Raw genomic sequence first — 21,153 nt, forward strand, 5'->3', positions numbered from 1 at the left:
CACTGAGGTATCTGTCTGTGTGTGTCTGTGTGTGTGTGTGAGCGAGAGAGGAAATATTTTATCTGACGCTGTCACTGGTTGTATAAACCTCAGGGAAATGAGGCTATGTGACATTCTCGGTGGTCAGCAGCGGTACAACCCATACCTGGGTTAAAATACTATTTGAAATGATTTCAAATACTTTATCTGTGCTTAATTGAGCTCTACTTGCTAATAGAAGAGTCCCAAAAGTGTCAACCCGCCTTTCCCATCTCTCGCTCCAGGCAGACTAGCGCTTATATAATAGTATTTGATCCTAGGTCAGATCAAACAACTGATGGTGAAGTCACTGCAGTGTTAACTATACATGTAGCCTGCAATGTCAGAACTGACTTACTTAAACTTGATTGTATATTTTGAGGATTAGGACTGTCATTCAAAATGTTGTCATGTTGACACAAAATGGTTTAGACTAAAACATAACTAGTTTAGTTGACGTTCACATTGTTGGAAGTCCAGGCAGTATAAACATTTACATTTTTCATCAGCAGCATCATTCAAGGTTGTCATATTGACATAAAATATGATATTTTTGATTGATTTTTGCTAATCAAACTCTTACTTGTTTTGTCTTTAGGTTGGTGTGTTGCCATGACGTTCATCTAGCCTCCTCCATTGGACCTCTGACTTTATCAGACAGGAATTTAATTACATCTCTTTTACCTGAACATTCCTCAAATTAAATGTCTTCAGGAATGCTCTGAAGACCTGTACGAAAGCTCTGAAGACCTGTACGAAAGCTCTGAAGACCTGTACGAAAGCGAATAGGGAAGCACCAAAAGGGAGAAACTTAAAAATGCAGAGGCTTTCATTTCACATCATCGCTGTCATAATAAGCTATTTTCTCAATGGCTGCATAGTTGTTCACAGCCAGACAGTCTGCAACCGACCAGCCAATCTGGAATGGCACCTACAACCACAAACTGCTCAGGTGAAATGGACACTCATGGAAAACATCTGTGATAGTATGGTCCAATGTTGGGGTGATCAAGAAAGGACAGAGACCCAAAAGTCAGATGTTCCGCCAACTTGGAACTTACCTCAGATTTGTCCTCTAGAGGTGCAGTTTGGCGTCAAGCTGTTTGTTTCTATTGATGCCACTCTGGATTTATACGGTATCAGGATCCTCAATGTGTCAAAGGAGGACTTTGAAAGTTGTTCCACTGCACCACAGTCACAAGACCAGTTTCTCTGTTCCGATGACGTTATGAATGCGTCTAGGCAGGTCCAACCTAAGTGGCTTCTCCCGGGCCTTCATTATTTCATAGCTTCGCATGAGGGGAATTCACAGCTCTGCAAGCTGGGTCTTCGTCTCAACGTCTCTGTGAAGGAACAACAGTGTCAAAGCAGCCCACTAGTGCGACTCTGCTCCGGGAACGGTGTTTGTAGGACAAGCTTTTGGGAAGACGGAGCGTACCGCTGTCAGTGCCGCCAGCATTACTCTGGAAAGTTCTGTGAGAAGTTTGATGCGTGTTTGGAAAACCCATGTGAGAACGAAGGAGTCTGTGTAACCAATGGTACGACACATCACATCCACGCAACGTATAAGTGTTTGTGCCCTCCACTTTTTACAGGTGAGGAATACAACTGAGAATTATGACTTTGATGTTACTACTGTTATGTTTTTAAAGGGGCATTCTGCAGTTCAAACAACAACAAAGCCCCCCCCCCCGCCAGAGATACGCTATATATACCGGTAGTCCAAAAATGGATGTTGATCTCTTTTTAAGCTACTTTGTGAAAATGCTAAAGTTGCACACTCCCCTCTCCTTGCAGTGGATTTATTTAACCAATGTTGTGGCCAAATAGCCTTCATCAGGGTTTGATGCTTTACTTTACACCCTGTACTCATCCACCAAATGCTAAACTCAATGGATTGTTGTACCTTCAATTACTATAAATGCTAAAATAAATTGCTCTCGTTAATTAAATCTGCCGTGACAGAATCCACCTACCTACCTGGAGGCTAAGCCTGTGTCCCAAATGGCACCCTATTCCATACGTTGTGGGCTCTGGTAAAAAATAGTGCACTATATCGAGAATAGGGTGCAATTTGGAACATAACCCTAATGTTACAACCCTATTGCTTGGAGATACTTCCATATTATTTATCTATCATAATTACTAGTTCTCATCTAGCTTAATGCATTTATTTCAAGAATATCCAGATTCTGTCCCAAACTGCACCCTTTTCCCTTCATAGTACACATAGGGCTCTGGTCAAAAGTAGTGCACTTCATTGGGAAAAGGGTGCTATTTGGTATGTAGACACAGATACCCTATGGGCTATTTATGTGAACAATATTTTCTTCCAGGACTTTATTTTGCGTTAATCACCATAATTATTTCTGGAATGGGTTTTTGTACCACCTGAATGCATTCTTAATTACTTTACCTCCTCTCTACCATTTTCATTTAGATTTGATTCCTTCTCTCACCATGTCTTTGTCAATAAACGATGGCTCTCAAACGTTGTTTAAACATTGGCTCTGAAGACTTAGGAGCTAACTTGTCATGTTTTTGACATCACAAGTCATCTGAATCATGAAATGAACACGGTTATCATTAGAAATGCATTATGCAGTAACTAACTAACTTTGTGCAATGGGGCCACCGTAAGTGAGAGTTTCGATGTAGACTTTCAAGCTGCAATGATGTCTTTCAGTTTAATTTAATTTCCAGAATCTGCATAGTTAATTACTGTAGGTAATTGTTGACCCTACGTTTCTTCAAATCAAATAAAAAACAATAGATTGAATCTATACGAATAAAATACTACAGATCCAATCTATACGAATAAAATACTATAGATCCAATCTATACGAATGTAGAATCTAGATACTTATCTAAACCATTTTGTTAATTTTAAATTATTCATAATTCATGCTTTATCTTTTCCCTCAGGGGCTAACTGCTCTGATGTGATTGGACGAGAGAACTGCGAAAGATTTTGTCGTAATGGAACGTGTCTCCAAGTTTCACCTTTCTCCTTCAAATGTGTGTGTTACACAGGACACCCAGGTAAGGAACCACAGTATTATTCTGTTCTGCATGGGTTACAATCCCTGCTACAGTGTTGGATTTAGAATCAATCACGAACGTACAGGGGGTAGCCTGCCTTAGGGAAGGGCAACAATGACATGTATTCTTGTTTAGAACAGCCTGCATCTGGTAAGAGCAACAATGACATGTAGTCTTGTTTAAAACAGCCTGCTTCTACATCTGTATTACTTGCTGTTTGGGGTTTTAGGCTGGGTTTCTATATAGCATTTTGTGACATCGGCTGATGTTAAAAGGGCTCTATAAATAAATGTAATTTATTGATCTGGCAAGGTCAACAATGACATGAACTCTTGTTTATGACACACTGATTGCATCTATGGGCCATGGGTCCTGGTGAAAGTAGTGCACTTCATAGGGAATAGGGTGCCATTTGTTCACGACACACGGCTGCTACCTCACCCTTTAGGTAGATCGTGAGCCTCATAATGAGCCTCATTTTCTCCAGTAACAGTACAGTTATGTTAATGGGGGTCTCTCACAAATGGATTACAAAAAGTTGCACCAACCAGTGCTTCCTAGTTCTTGGCCTGGATAATGGTCTCTAGGCATGCGTCCCAAATGGCACCCTATTCCCTTTATAGTGCACTACTTTTGACAAGTGGTTCCCTTGAATAGGGAATAGGGTGCCATTTGTAACGCAACCTAGCTAAAGCAGGGGCCTTATGATGGACTCTCTGCTGAAACAAACTCCAGGTGGCCTTCTAACTTGATTCATTGTTTTTGTTTTCGCGTGCAATTTGTCCAGGCAACACTCGGGAAATCTCATACCTGTATACCTTCCCTCTGAGCTGTGCTGGGCTGCAGTCCTCGCTGCAGAGGCTTTAAGGCTGATTATTTGGGTGCTTGTATTCTCAAGGTTACACTTTCATTATTTATATAGCTATCTCACTAAGCCAGTTATAGAAACATACTGTGGTTTTGATTTGTTGAAATAACAGCTCAGAGAAATACAGTAGTGGATAACTATTCTGAATGTCATAGGGGAGAATGGTGAGGAACAGTACCAGACAGTGAGATGTCTTTCATTTCTGCAGAGTTGTACAATAATTGTGTCCCTGGTTGGAGCATTATGCAGAGATCTACAGTGTTCTAGAAGTCAGTCAAACCTGTAGTTTCAGACTGATCTATGGAAGTAAAACTGATGTTCAGATGCCATGGGATGGGGATGGTCTCGCTCTAATCATGAAGTTAGTCCGCAGTGGGCTCCTCACGGCCAGGTTTAGATTACTACTGGACTCTGGTCTGTAGACCACATAGTACAGGTGTCCTATCTTCATTTGACTGGTCTCACATCAAGAAAATAATCCTGCAGCAACAGAACATTAATTATTATGTGGATTATAATGAATGCACAATTTTGTAGAGGTTGATCCATAGTTCGTTAGGGCAAATCAAGTCTGACCTTTTAAAGTTGAAATTACAAACTTCAGAAGCCTGGAATACACACGTTTGCATTTCCTGCTGGACAGGAACATTATCTGTGACCACAGAGTGATCAAATTAAGATAGCACACCTAAATGAAGCAATGCATTGACACTACTTGGAATGCCCCTTACAGTGCGTAGACTATTAATATGCAAGTACATCCGTTGTCATCACTATTCAATTACATTCAGTGATGTAGTGGAGCGTAAAAAACAGTTTTTAAAGTACAGTACCAGTCAAAGGTTTGGACACACCTACTCATTCCAGGGTTTTTCTTTATTTTTACTATTTTCTACATAGTAGAATAATAGTGAAGACATCAAAACTATGAAGTAACACATATGGAATCATGTAGTAACCCCAAAAAAGTGTTAAACAAATCAAAATACACTACCATTCAAGAGTTTGGGGTCCATTAGAAATGCCCTTGTTTTTGATTTAAAAAAAAAAAATGTTGACCATTTTAAAATAACATAAAATTGATCAGAAATAAAGTGTTGACATTGGTAATGTTGTAAATGACTATTGTAGCTGGAAACTGCTGACTTTTTCATTTAATTTCCCCCCCCAATTTCGTGGTATCCAATTGGTAGTGGTTACAGTCTTGACTCATCGCTGCAACTCCCGTTCGAACTTGTGAGAGGCGAAGGTCGAGAGCCATGCGTCCTCCGAAACACAAGCCAACCAAGCCGCACTGCTTCTTGACACAATGCACATCCAACCCGGAAGCCAGCCGCACCAATGTATCGGAGGAAATACCGTACAACTAGCGACCTGGTCAGCATGCACTGTGCCCAGCCCACCACAGGAGTCGCTAGTGCGCGGCAAGACAAGGATATCCCTGCTGGCCAAGCCCTCCCTATCCCGGATGACGCTGGGCCAATTGTGCGCCGCCCCATGGACCTCCTGGACGCGGCCGGTTGCGACAGAGCCTGGGCTCAAACCCAGAGTCTCTGGTGGCACAGCTAGCACTGCGATGCAGTGCCTTAGACTACTGCGCCACCCGGGAGGCCCGGCTGAATTTTAATGGAATATCTACATAGGCGCACAGAGGCCCATTATCAGCAACCATCACTCCTGTGTTCAATGGTACGTTGTGTTAGCTAATCCAAGTTTATCCTTTTAAAAGGCTAATTGATCATTAGAAAACCCTTTTGCAATTATATTAGCACAGCTGAAAACTGTGTGCTGATTAAATGAGCAATAAAACTGGCCTTTAGACTAGTTCAGTATCTGGAGCTTCAGCATTTGTGGGTTTGATTACAAGCTCAAAATGGCCAGAAACAAATAACTTTCTTCTGAAACTCGTCAGTCTATTCTTGTTCTGATAAATTAAGGCTTTTCCATGTGAGAAATTGCCAAGAAACTGAAGATCTCGTATAACGCTGTGTACTACACTCTTCACAGAACAGCACAAACTGGCTCTAACCAGAATGGGAAGATGAATGAGAGTGCACAACTGAGCAAGAGGACAAGTATGTAGTTTGAGAAACAGGCACCTCACAAGTCCTCAACTGGCAGCTTCATTAAATAGTACCCACAAAACACCAGTCTCAACGTCAACAGTGAAGAGGCGACTCCAGGATGCTGGCCAACTAGGCAAAGTTGCGAAGAAAAAGCCATATCTCAGACTAGCCAATAGAAATAAAATATTAAGATGGAAAAAGAACCAACACGGACACTGGACAGAGGAATATTGGAAAAAAGTGTTATGGATAGACGAATGTAAGTTTGAGATGTTCGGATCACAGAGAAGAACATTCATGAGAATGAAAAAATGTAAATATGTTGGAGGAGTGCTTGACGCCATCTGTCAAGCATGGTGGAGGCAATGTGTTGGTCTGCGGGTGCTTTGGTGGTAAAGTGGGAGATTTGTACAGGGTAAAAGGGATCTTGAAGAAGGAAGGCTATCACTCCATTTTGCAAAGCCATGCCATACCCTGTGGGCAGCGCTTAATTGTAGCCAATTTCCTCCTACAACAGGACAATGACCCAAAGCACAGCTCCAAGCTATGCAATAACTATTTAGGGAAGAGGCAGTCAGCTGGTTTTATGTCTATAATGGAGTGGCCTGCACAGTCACTGAAACTCAACCCTTTTGAGCTGTTGTGGGAACAGCTTGACCGTATGGTACGTAAGAAGTGCCCATCAAGCCAATCCAACTTGTGGGAGGTGCTTCAGGGAGCATGGGGTGAAATCTCTTCAGATTACCTCAACAAATTGACAACTTGAATGCCAAAGGTCTGCAAAACTGTAATTGCTTTAAATGGAAGATTCTTTGACAAAAGCCAAGTTTGAAGGACACAATTATTATTTCAATTAAAAATCATTATTTATAACCTTGTCAACATCTTGACTATATTTCCTATTCATTTTGCAACTCATTTCATGTATGTTTTCATGGAAAACAAGGACATTTCTAAGTGACCCCAAACTTTTGAACGTTAGTGTATATTTTGTATTTGAGATTCTTCAAAGTAGCCACCCTTTGCTTGGTTGGCAGCTTTGAACACTTTTGGTATTCTCTCAACCAGCTTCATGAGGTAGTCACCTGGAATGCATTTCAGTTAACAAGTGTGCCTTGTTAAAAGTTAATTTGTGGATTTTTTTTCCTTATTACGTTTGAGCCAACCAGTTGTATTGTGAGAAGGTAAGGGTGGTATAGAGAAGACAGTCCTATTTGGTAAAAGACCAAGTCCATATTATGGCAAGAACAGCTCAAATAAGCAAAGAGAAACAACAGTCCATCTTTACTTTAAGACATGAAGGTCGGTCAATCTGGAACATTTCAATAACTTTTCAAGTTTCTTTAAGTGCTGTCACAAAAACCAAGAAAACGCTATGATGAAACTGGCTCGCATGAGGACCGCCACAGGAAAGGAAGACCCAGAGTTACCTCTGCTACAGAGGATAAGTTCATTCGAGTTACCAGCCTCAAAAATTGCAGCCCAAATAAATGCTTCACGGAGTTCAAGTAACAGACACATCTCAACATCAACTGTTCAGAGGAGACTGTGTAAATCAGGCCTTCGTGGTCGAATTGCTGCAAAGAAACCACTACTAAAGGACACCAATAAGAAGAAGAGACTTGATTGGGCCAAGAAACATGAGCAAAGGTCTGATGAGTCTAAATTTGAGATTTTTGGTTCCAACCGCTGTATCTTTGTGAGACACTGTCTGTGATTTATTTAGAATTCAAGGCACACTTAACCAGCATGGCTAACACAGCATTCTGCAGCGATACACCATCCCATCTGGTTTGGGCTTAGTGGGAGTATCATATGTTTTTCAACAGGACAATAATTCAACACACCTCCAGGCTGTGTATGCTCTATTTGACCAAGAATGAGAGTTATGGAGTACTGCATCAGATGACCTGGCCTCCACAATCACCTGACCTCAAACCAATTGAGATGGTTTGAGATGAGTTCAACCGCAGAGTGAAGGAAAAGAAGCCAACAAGTGCTCAGCATATGTGGGAACTACTTCAAGACTGTTGGAAAAGCATTCCTCATGAAGTTGGTTGAGAGAATGCCAAGAGTGTGCAAAGATGTCATCAAGGCAAAGGGTGGCTACTTTGAGGAATCTCTAATATAAAATACATTTGTTTAACACTTGTTTTTGGTTACTACATGATTCCATGTGTTATTTCATAGTTTTGATGTCTTCACTATTATTCTAAATGTAGAATATAGTAAAAAATAAAGAAAAACCCTTGAATGAGTAGGTGTGTCAACTTTTGACTTGTACTGTATAGAAAGTGTTACTTTTTCCACAGGGAACGACAATCAGAGTTTACCCACCTATTTTCTTTTACCACTACATCACTGGTTACATTGTAGTGACCGCTTCTAACAGAGCCTCCGAGTCTGGGCTTTAGGAGCCTACTCTCCCCTCAACTAACTGTGGAGATACTGGTTCCTCATTTTTTGATGTGATGGCCTAAATTCTGGTTAAATGTCTTTATTCAACCAGAATGAACACCAACAAGCAGGAAATGGCATGTGGCCTTCAACCAAAGCCAAGAAAAGAGAAGGACTCCCAGGGGCCAACCTCACAGGTGCTAGTAGGGGAGGATGAGGAAGAAGTGGCAGACCTCATCCATAATGAGCAGCCTGGTTCTAGTGGGGCCGGGGTCGATCTAGATCCAGAGGACGACTATCTAGAACCAACAGACCTGTTAGGGTCCCTGACTAATTTCGGGACGGCCCAAAACTAGGATCCAACCCTGCAGCAAGCCAGAGCAGATGTGCAGGTCGTAGATGGTACCCCAATAAATGATGGGACGATGCCTAATAGTTTTCACTTCATCATGAAAAGGATTTGGTGTACAGAGGGGTTGATGTGGTGGAACAGTTGTTGATCCCCACCCGGTACCGGAGGACAGTACTGGACCTAGCTCATGGGCACATTCTGGGTGGACACCTTGGTATCGATAAAACCCGAGACAGGATTGTAAGGAGGTTTTACTGGCCAGGAATTCAGGCTGAAGTGGCTCGGCATTGTGGAGAGTGCCAGTTAACAGCTTCCCGACCAGCTGTTAGAAGCCCGTTCGTGCCACTCCCCATAATCGAAATGCTGTTTGAGAGGATAGATATAGAGGGCCCGCTACCCAAATCCGCCAGAGGGCACCAATACATTCGGGTCATCCGAGATTATGCCACTCACTACCCAGAAGCCATTCCCTTCGGACAATGGCTTCCGAAAATATTGCCTGTTGCCATATCTGATGTTTGCCATTAGAGAGATTCCCCAAGCCTCGCTGGGGTTTTCCCCCTTTGAGCTGGTATATGGGAGGCGCACCCGGGGAATTTTAGACATCGCCTGGGAAACCTGGGAGCATCAATCCACCCCATATACTAGTGTTATAGAACACGTCACGGCAATGCAAGACAGGATAGCCACAGTCATGCCCATCGTCAGAGATCACATGAGGCAAGCACAAGAGCACTAGCGGCACATGTATAACCGGCAGGCTACCCTGAAGGAATATCAACCAGGAGGTAAGATGTTAGTGCTGGGCCCCACTATAAACTACTAGCCATATGGAAAGGACCATATGAAATACGGGAGAGAATAGGAGAAGTTAGATATATATATATATATATATATATATATATATATATATATATATATATATATATATATATATATATATATATATATATATATATATATATATATATATATATAGATAGATAGATAGATAGATAGATAGATAGATAGATAGATAGATAGATAGATAGATAGATAGATAGATAGATAGATAGATAGATAGATAGATAGATAGATAGATAGATAGATAGATAGATATACACACACAGTTGAAGTCGGAAGTTTACATACACTTAGGTTGGAGTCCATTAAAACTAATTTTTCAACCACTCCACAAATTTCTTGTTAACAAACTATAGTTTTGGCACGTCAGCTAGGACATCTACTTTATGCATGACACAAGTAATTTTTCCAACAATTGTTTACAGACAGATTATTTCAGTTATAATTCACTGTATCACAATTCCAGTGGGTCAGAAGTGTACATACACTGAGTTGACTGTGCCTTTAAACTGCTTGGAAAATTCCAGAAAATGATGTCATGGCTTTAGAAGATTCTGATAGGCTAATTGACAATTTGAGACAATTGGAGGTGTACCTGTGGATGTATTTCAAGGCCTACCTTCAAACTCAGTGCCTCTTTGCTTGACATCATGGGAAAATCAAAAGAAATCAGCCAAGACCTCAGAAAAGTGATGGTAGACCTCCACAAGTCTGGTTCATCCTTGGGAGCAATTTCCAAATGCCTGAAGGTACCACGTTCATCTATACAAACAATAGTAAGCAATTATAAACCCCATGGGACCACGTAGCCTTCATACCGCTCAGGAAGGAGATGCTTTCTGTATCCTAGAGATTAACATACTTTGCTGCGAGAAGTGCAAATCAATCCCAGAACAACAGCAAAGGACCTTGAGAAGATGCTGGAGGAAACCGCTACAAAAGTATCTATATCCACAGCAAAACGAGTCCTATGTGGTCATAACCTGAAAGGCCGCTCAACAAGGAAGAAGCCACTGCTCCAAAACCGCCATAAAAAAAGCCAGACTACGGTTTGCAACTGCACATGGGGACAAAGATCGTAGTCTAATGAAACAAAAATAGAACTGTTTGGCCATAATGACCATCATTATGTTTGGAGGCAAAAGTGGGAGGCTTGCAAGCTAAAAACACCATCCCAACCGTGAAGCATGGGGGTGGCAGCATCATGTTGTGGGGTGCTTTTCTGCAGGAGTGACTGGTGCACTTCACAAAATAGATGGCATCATGAGGCAGGAAAATTATGTGGATATAGTGAAGCAACATCTCACGACATCAGTCTGGAAGTTAAAGCTTGGTCACAAATGGGTCTTCCAAATGGACAATGACCCCAAGCATACTTTCAAAGTTGTGGCAAAATGGCTTAAGGACAACAAAGTCAAGGTATTGGAGTGGCCATCACAAAGCCCTGACCTCAATCCCATAGAAGATCTGAAACTGAACTGAAAAGCACGTGGAAAAAGCGTGTGCGAGCATAGAGGCCTACAAACCTTACTCAGTTGCACCAGCTCTGTCAGGGGGAGTAGGCCAAAATTCACCCAACCTATTGTGGGAAGCTTGTGGAAGGCTACCCGAAACGTTTGACCCAAGTTAAATATTTTAAAGGCAACGCTACCAAATACTAATTGAGTGTATGTAAACTTCTGACCCACTGGGAATGTGATGAAAGAAATAAAAGCTGAAATAAATCATTCTCTCTACTATTATCCTGACATTTCACATTCTTAAAATGAAGTGGTGATCCAAACAGACCTTAGACATGGAATTGTTACAAGGATTAAATGTCAGGAATTGTGAAAAACTGAGTTTAAATGTATTTGGCTAAGGTGTATGTAAACTTCTGACTTATTTATATAAATATATATATACAGTGCCTTGCGAAAGTATTCGGCCCCCTTGAACTTTGCGACCTTTTGCCACATTTCAGGCTTCAAACATAAAGATATAAAACTGTATTTTTTTGTGAAGAATCAACAACAAGTGGGACACAATCATGAAGTGGAACGACATTTATTGGATATTTCAAACTTTTTTAACAAATCAAAAACTGAAAAATTGGGCGTGCAAAATTATTCAGCCCCCTGAAGTTAATACTTTGTAGCGCCACCTTTTGCTGCGATTACAGCTGTAAGTCGCTTGGGGTATGTCTCTATCAGTTTTGCACATCGAGAGACTGACATTTTTTCCCATTCCTCCTTGCAAAACAGCTCGAGCTCAGTGAGGTTGGATGGAGAGCATTTGTGAACAGCAGTTTTCAGTTCTTTCCACAGATTCTCGATTGGATTCAGGTCTGGACTTTGAATTGGCCATTCTAACACCTGGATATGTTTATTTTTGAACCATTCCATTGTAGATTTTGCTTTATGTTTTGGATCATTGTCTTGTTGGAAGACAAATCTCCGTCCCAGTCTCAGGTCTTTTGCAGACTCCATCAGGTTTTCTTCCAGAATGGTCCTGTATTTGGCTCCATCCATCTTCCCATCAATTTTAACCATCTTCCCTGTCCCTGCTGAAGAAAAGCAGGCCCAAACCATGATGCTGCCACCACCATGTTTGACAGTGGGTATGGTGTGTTCAGGGTGATGAGCTGTGTTGCTTTTACGCCAAACATAACATTTTGCATTGTTGCCAAAAAGTTCAATTTTGGTTTCATCTGACCAGAGCACCTTCTTCCACATGTTTGGTGTGTCTCCCAGGTGGCTTGTGGCAAACTTTAAACGACACTTTTTAGGGATATCTTTAAGAAATGGCTTTCTTCTTGCCACTCTTCCAAAAAGACCAGATTTGTGCAATAGACGATTGTTGTCCTATGGACAGTCTCCCACCTTAGCTGTAGATCTCTGCAGTTCATCCAGAGTGATCATGGGCCTCTTGGCTGCATCTCTGATCAGTCTTCTCCTTGTATGAGCTGAAAGTTTAGAGGGACGGCCAGGTCTTGGTAGATTTGCAGTGGTCTGATACTCCTTCCATTTCAATATTATCGCTTGCACAGTGCTCCTTGGGATGTTTAAAGCTTGGGAAATCTTTTTGTATCCAAATCCGGCTTTAAACTTCTTCACAACAGTATCTCGGACCTGCCTGGTGTGTTCCTTGTTCTTCATGATGCTCTCTGCGCTTTTAACGGACCTCTGAGACTATCACAGTGCAGGTGCATTTATACGGAGACTTGATTACACACAGGTGGATTGTATTTATCATCATTAGTCATTTAGGTCAACATTGGATCATTCAGAGATCCTCACTGAACTTCTGGAGAGAGTTTGCTGCACTGAAAGTAAAGGGGCTGAATAATTTTGCACGCCCAATTTTTCAGTTTTTGATTTGTTAAAAAAGTTTGAAATATCCAATAAATGTCGTTCCACTTCATGATTGTGTCCCACTTGTTGTTGATTCTTCACAAAAAAATACAGTTTTATATCTTTATGTTTGAAGCCTGAAATGTGGCAAAAGGTCGCAAAGTTCAAGGGGGCCGAATACTTTCGCAAGGCACTGTATATATATTATCTCAGCTGGATTTACCGTGTATAAGCTGGACTGTTTGGACTTACCTGTTGCCGTTTGGACCTGGACCTACCGAAAACCCGATTCGTGTACTGAACCCTGCTATCCTTGACCTCGCCTGCGGTCTGGGAGGACCAGGACAGAGCAACAGACACACAGGTGTTCGAAGGAACTCTCATTCTGGGGTGATTTTGGTGACAGTCTCCTGCTTAATTTGTGACAAACTCTCCTAACCTTGAAGAGGTTTGTCACAGGATGTAGTCCAATGTCTATACTAGCACACAAACTTAAAGGTGTGGATACTGGAACACAGTCCAATACAGTCTCCATCTACCTGGAACATGGTCTAATACTATATCCATCTCATCTGCCTGGAACACGGTCTAATACTGTCTCCATCTACCTGGAACATGGTCTAATGCTATATCCATCTTATCTGCCTGGAACACGGTCTAATACTGTCTCCATCTACCTGGTACACAGTCTAATACTGTCTCCATCTACCTGGAACACAGTCTAATACTGTCTCCATCTACCTGGAACACGGTCTAATACTGTCTCCATCTTATCTGCCTGGAACACGGTCTAATACTATCTCCATCTTATCTGCCTGGAACACAGTCTAATACTGTGCATCTCATCTACCTGGAACACGGTCTAATACTGTCTCCATCTTATCTGCCTGGAACACAGTCTAATACTGTATGTTATCTACCTGGAACACTGTCTAATACTGTCTCATTTACGAAGTAACAAAGTAATCCACTATATAGGGAATGGGGTGCCATTTGGGACGCAACCCATGGCTGTTCCCTCATTAATCACCTGGAATCACCTGTCTCCCCTACTGCAGAACAGAGCCGGTCTGCCCTCGCAGGCCAGAGCCTATACTCACAGAATAATCAGGCCCAAACTCACGGGACGTTTCAAATGAGATTTTTCTTTTGATTCTCCGGCTCTCCTGCAGTGTTCCTCTATGGTATTTATCACCAGGTATTACCGCCTTATAGGGCAACATCCCATCTGGGATCATACAGCTTGTTTTCACAATTCACTTAACCCATTGTTTTAGTGGGTAGATGAATCTATGAGGGAGTGATTTGGTTGGGGACTGCGTTGTTAAGTTGTGGGTGTATCTGAGTCCTGTTAGATACATTTAAGACTGTACTGTATATAGGTTACATTGACAAGAGATTAAGTGAACATTCCTGAGCACATTATTCAATATTCATTATTATCCTCTTACATAACACATCGTCATTTGTTTATTATTATTATTCCTTGACTTAGACTGTCCAGGTGAATCCAGGTGAAAGCTATGATCCCTAATTGATGTCACCTGTTAAATCCACTTCGATCAGTGTAGATGAAAGTTCCCTTTGAACGGGGTATGATTGCAGGTGCCATGCCGGTTTGTGTCAAGAACTGCAATGCTGCTGGGTTTTTCACGATCAAAAGTTTCCTGTGTGTCAAGAATGGTCCACCACCAAAAAGAAACCCAGCCAACGTGACATCATTTGGAAGCATTGGAGTCAACATGGCCCAGCATCCCTGTGGAACGCTTTCGACTCCTTGTAGAGTCCATGGCCCAACGAATTGAGGCCGTTCTGAGGGTAAAGGGGGCAGGGGTACAACTAAATATAATAGGAAACTGTTCTTAATGTTTTATACACTCCGTGTACAACAATGTCTATACTTTTTACATGGTTTGTAAGGTTCACAAGCAATGTTCCCTCTAAGCTGTGCGCTGTAGCCACGAGACTTCCGCTCAGAAGAAATATCAGCCCATGGAGAGAAGCATGAGATTGAACTTCACTCAGCCTTCTAGAGTAGTGGTCACCAGCTGGTCGATCATGATCCACTGGCCAATCTTTCTTTAAATTTTATTTGTCTTTGGCAAAGAGCTGCTGTTTTTATGAGTGAGTTCATGTTTAACTTCTTACTCAGCCCTGTCAACACTTTGTATTCAAGACTTTTATAAGCCATAAAATGTGCATTCTTCTTATTTCCACTCAGCGCTACAACCAGCACTGCAGCAGTAATGAATGAGTAGGAACGTGTATCTATAGGCTTGTGTTGTTATTATAAGCAGCTTGGGTCTTTTTAATATCAAGGAATATTGATATGTTCATAGGAGTAACAACACGAATTTGTGCATGAGGCAGAAATAATGCGGTGCGACTCGAGTTTCACCATCAGCTGGAAACCGTGTCCCTTTTTGGTCAGCGTCCGTGGAGGAAAGGGAGAGCGGAGGGATGTTGAGGCGGACCCTTCGCCTGAGACTGACCATCAGATGAAGGAACCATCAGCCCAATAAAATAAAAGCAATTTTTAAAAACGTATGCTCACTCAAGTAATACAACAACGGATTTATTACTGGTATGATCATGTAACCTACCTCAAATGTTTTAATATAATTTAAAAAGATGGCCTGAACAGCAATGCATTGGCAGGGCAATTCCATCAAAGCCAATATGTCATTATAATGGTTTGGGCCTGTAGCCTACTGCACAAACCTCATTGCTACAGTACTGTTTGTAATTGGTTAATGTTGCAAAGGCGTACGTTTTTTTAAAGCCATTTTAATACAAAACATCTGAGCTGTAGATCTCGGCTTGCATTTTGACTCAGAAAGTGATCTTGACTCAGAAAAGGTTGGTGACTACTGTTCTAGAGTTTTCCCTGTTAACACTATCAACCTTTCCTTTTACTGTGGGAATTGTAATCAAATCAACGCAATATTAGCCACTTTCAATGCAACATACCAAAACAACAAAACTAACTATGCAAGACACTTTCTTGCAGGCAGAACATATCAGAGTAGGATTCTATTGCATTGACATGCAGGACTCAGCCCGTACTCTACACAGACCGGTGCGTTGACATGCAGGACTCAGCCCATACTCTACACAGACCGGCGCGTTGACATGCAGGACTCAGCCCGTACTCTACACAGACCGGTGCGTTGACATGCAGGACTCAGCCTGTTCTCTACACAGACCAGTGCGTTGACATGCAGGACTCAGCCCGTTCTCTACACAGACCGGTGCGTTGACATGCAGGACTCAGACCATACTCTACACAGACCAGTGAGCCATAACAAGTCAGATGTTATGCAGGAGGTCTATATGCAAATAGACCATTGCCATATATGGAACTGGACTGTGTTTACAGCATTAACGATCGTGAGTAGATGTGCTTGTTTTGGGATCAAAGCGAAAGCTGAATTTAGCCACGTGCACATTTTGTTCATATCCTTTGCTAGTTAGTGAGTTATTAGTCCATTTATAGATCATTAGTAGTCAGCAATAGGGGAGTGATTACTAGTTAGTGAGTTATTAGGCCAGTTATAGATAATTAGTAGTCAGCAATAGGGGAGTGATTGCTTCCTACAAGAGCACCTATTGGGATGGGTATAAAACCATTTTTTAAGGGACACATTTAAACAAGTTTAATTGAATACAGGCTTAACTGAATGACAACATGGATTAAATGCAATATATAATTTTATTGAATAGTTTGGGGTAGGCCTCATCTCTGAGGAATGCTCCTCGGAGCCAAATGCTGATTACCGGTTGCTCTATGCTGGACAGCTGGCATCAAAAACCCCAGCTGGGAGAATGGGCTTCCGATGACTGGTGGTGGTGGAAGGTCGTTGGAAGACTGTTGCTGCAAAACAACAAGCAAGACACAAGGGTTGAGTTGACAAACTCTCCTAGATTCATTCCCATTGGTTGGAGGAACGGAAAGTGATTATTGCACGAGTGCGCCCATTCAGCAAGCGTGGTGGAATTTCTCTAGTGTGCCATGCTCATAGGCTGAAGGTAATAGGTGAATGACGTTCCTCACACTTGCTAATAGAAAAGTACCAGCGGAGACGTGATGCTATGTTGATGAGGTAATATTACGATACTACCCTATACTATACCTGCTATGTTGATGAGGTATCATTATAAATACTACCCTATACTATACCTGCTATGTTGATGAGGTATCATTATAAATACTACCCTATACTATACCTGCTATGTTGATGAGGTATCATTATAAATACTACCCTATACTATACCTGCTATGTTGATGAGGTATCATTATAAATACTACCCTATACTATACCTGCTATGTTGATGAGGTATCATTATAAATACTACCCTATACTATACCTGCTATGTTGATGAGGTATCATTATAAATACTACCCTATACTATACCTGCTATGTTGATGAGGTATCATTATAAATACTACCCTATACTATACCTGCTATGTTGATGAGGTATCATTATAAATACTACCCTATACTATACCTGCTATGTTGATGAGGTATCATTATAAATACTACCAAATGAATATCTGCTATGTTGATGAGGTATCATTATAAATACTACCCTATACTATACCTGCTATGTTGATGAGGTATCATTATAAATACTACCCTATACTATACCTGCTATGTTGATGAGGTATCATTATAAATACTACCAAATGAATATCTGCTATGTTGATGAGGTATCATTATAAATACTACCCTATACTATACCTGCTATGTTGATGAGGTATCATTATAAATACTACCCTATACTATACCTGCTATGTTGATGAGGTATCATTATAAATACTACCCTATACTATACCTGCTATGTTGATGAGGTATCATTATAAATACTACCCTATACTATACCTGCTATGTTGATGAGGTATCATTATAAATACTACCCTATACTATACCTGCTATGTTGATGAGGTATCATTATAAATATTACCCTATACTATACCTGCTATGTTGATGAGGTATCATTATAAATACTACCCTATACTATACCTGCTATGTTGATGAGGTATCATTATAAATACTACCCTATACTATACCTGCTATGTTGATGAGGTATCATTATAAATACTACCCTATACTATACCTGCTATGTTGATGAGGTATCATTATAAATACTACCCTATACTATACCTGCTATGTTGATGAGGTATCATTATAAATACTACCCTATACTATACCTGCTATGTTGATGAGGTATCATTATAAATACTACCCTATACTATACCTGCTATGTTGATGAGGTATCATTATAAATACTACCCTATACTATACCTGCTATGTTGATGAGGTATCATTATAAATACTACCCTATACTATACCTGCTATGTTGATGAGGTATCATTATAAATACTACCCTATACTATACCTGCTATGTTGATGAGGTATCATTATAAATACTACCCTATACTATACCTGCTATGTTGATGAGGTATCATTATAAATACTATGCCTGTGAAAGGAAGCGAGGTGAATTATATTGTGCTTACTAGATAAATGTGAAGGTGACCAGCCTTCGTGACGTCGGACTTGCGTAAACTGTATTAATTCCAAAGACTCTTGTTTCAGCCTTGGGAAGGCAACCCGCTATGCAAACTCAATTTCCAATGGCTAGTGTAGCAAGCCTAAACAAGCCCAGAAGCTGTATGTATATACTGTAAGATTGATGTCCACTGATACCTGCACACAGGCTATGGTTAAGTCCCAAATGGCACCCTATTCCCAATGCAGTGCACTACTTTTGACCAGGGCCCATAGGTAGTGCACTATATATTGAATAGGGTGCCATTTGGGATACATCCTATGGGAAGCCTCTGGGAACAAGAGCACTAGAATACGCAGGGGAATTAGCATAGAGGAATATGCTACAAGAAGAATCACAGAGAAAGATAAATGAGTTAGCGCCTACTGAAGAACACAAAAATGAAAAGCCTACGCCAGGGAATAGAATCAAATTGTATTCACCTTGAACCAGCGGTGTGTTCAGTCTAATTTTATCCCACGTGGAGAAGCCAATGTCACCACCGCGGCATTTGACATTAGAGGTGGATTACAGTATGTAATGTATGTGTCTCCAAACCAAGATGCTCTTGTCCAAAACTTCCAGCTCTGATCTGAGCTACTGTTGTCAGCTCCATAAAGTCCATTTATTCCCCTTTATTCAATTAAGTTTGTTGTTTTGCATAATTTAAATATGATTTACAGGGGGGGGGGGGGGGGGGGTAATTCAAAACTAATCATAGGCATTCAATGTAATTCTGATTCTTTAAGGGTTAAATATGGCACGTCATTGTAATTTATCTGATATACAGTAGGTAATGTCACCCCAAGTGACATACAACTACACTGAACAAAAATATAAATGCAACATGTAAAGTGTTGGTCCGAATGTTTCTTGAGCTGAAATAAAAAGTTCCAGAAATGTTCCATCAGCACAAAAAACGTATTTCTCTCAAATGTTGCGCACAAATTTGTTTATATCCCTGTTAGTGACCATTTCTCCTTTGCCACAATAATCCAACTGCCTGAAAGGTATGGCATATCAAGAAGCTAATTAAACAGCATGATCAGTGCACAGGTACACCTTGTGCTGGGGACAATAAAAGGCCACTCTAAAATGTGCAGTTTTGTCACACAGCACAATGCCACAGATGTCTCACGTTTTGAGGGAGTGTGCTATTGGCATGCTGACTGCAGCAATGTCCTCCAGAGCTGTTGCCAGATAATTTAATGTTAATGTCTCTACCATAAGCTCCGTCGTTTTAGAGAATTTGGGAGTACACACAACCGGCCTCACAACTGCAGACCTCGTGTAACCACGCCAGCTCAGGACCTCCACACACGGCTTTTTTATTTGCGGGATCGATCGTCTGAGATCAGGCACTCGGACAGCTGAGGAAACTGTGGGTTTGCACGACCGAATAATTTTTACACAAACTGTCAGAAACCGTCTCAGGGAAGCTCATCTGCGTGCTCGTCGTCCTCACCAGGGTCTTGACCTGACTGCAGTTTGGCATCGTAAACGACTTCAGTGTGCAAATGCTCACCTTCGATGGCCACTGGCATGCTGGAACTGTTTCAACTTTACCGGGCAGATGGCGTTGTGTGGGCGAGCGGTTTGCTGATGTCAACGTTGTCGTGCCATTCATCCTCCGCCACCATTTCATGTTTCAGCATGATAATGCACGACTCCATATTGCAAGGATCTGAAGACCACAACTGGAAGCTGAAAATGTCCCTTCTTCCATGGCCTGCATACTCACCAGACATGCCACACATTGAGCATGTTTGGGATGCTTTGAATTAGCGATGTGACAAATGGACAATTTTGCTTAACGTTTAAACTCACATTTTTTTTAAAGCGGTTTTCCGTGTCAATTTACAGCGCAGAATAATGGTCATATTACGTATGTATGAACCCCAGGGACTTGTAAGGAAGTTACATCTACTGTAACACTTTACAGACATACAACACAGCTACGATAACATGTTGATATCAACAATTAATAACTTTTCAGAAAATTCAAAGAAGTTCCTTTTCAGGTCTTTACAAGTTCGGTATGGTTTCCCTGACTACAGTTAACTGATTGAGCTGCTGTGTTGTTGTTTATGCTGTTTTTATGGTATGGTAACTAGATGTGCTTTCTTTCTACTAAATGTCTTGGTAAGTCACGGTATTTAAAAAGAGAGGAGAGAGTGTTCTGTGTGTAGTTGGCAGGCAAACAGGCTGCGAGCAGCAGCTCGAGATTATTTGATTGACAGTTCTGGTTTCCTAGTGATGGACTTCAGAAGCGGCATTCCTTTACAGACAAGTAAAATGTCTGTTCATATCACCAGTGAAGGTTTTGTCGGCATTTAAAAAAAACATAGTGTAGCCTACCCTAACATACAGAAAAACATGCCGTAGCCTACCCTAACATACAGAATAACATGCCGTAGCCTACCCTAACATACAGAATAACATGCCGTAGCCTACCCTAACATACAGAATAACATGCGTAGCCGAGGCGCTTTCAAGGAGCCATGTTCCATTATGTCTGAAAAGCGTAATCGATACAGGCTACCAGTAGCCTACTGTCATTTCATGAGGCAAAAATGCTTGCAAAACTGTCTCGAAGACATTAGTGCCATGAATAGGCTAGGATATTCTACAGGCAACAGACCGAAGACAGCACACACTGGCATCATTAGGAAGAGATGGAGC

The 21,153-nt window shown here is 41.3% G+C and overlaps 1 protein-coding gene across 2 annotated transcripts in view; it reads left to right on the top strand.

Moving 5' to 3' along the window:
• LOC118943928 (protein eyes shut homolog) overlaps positions 1-17,101 on the top strand; it is a 28,393-nt gene extending 11,292 nt beyond the window's left edge. The window contains exons 3-5 of one of the 2 annotated variants that reach the window (XM_036960955.1): positions 617-1,613; positions 2,944-3,060; positions 14,524-17,101. In XM_036960955.1, coding sequence (XP_036816850.1) covers positions 836-1,613; positions 2,944-3,060; positions 14,524-14,723 — 1,095 coding nt within the window. In that variant the 5' untranslated portion in view covers positions 617-835 and the 3' untranslated portion in view covers positions 14,724-17,101. Of the gene's footprint in view, positions 1-616; positions 1,614-2,943; positions 3,061-13,131; positions 13,270-14,523 lie in introns of those variants that run through there. The other variant, XM_036960956.1, reaches the window with a different exon arrangement.
• The last annotated feature ends 4,052 nt before the right edge of the window (positions 17,102-21,153 follow it).

The sequence above is a fragment of the Oncorhynchus mykiss genome, chromosome 23, assembly GCF_013265735.2.
Source record: "Oncorhynchus mykiss isolate Arlee chromosome 23, USDA_OmykA_1.1, whole genome shotgun sequence".
NCBI lineage: Eukaryota > Metazoa > Chordata > Actinopteri > Salmoniformes > Salmonidae > Oncorhynchus > Oncorhynchus mykiss.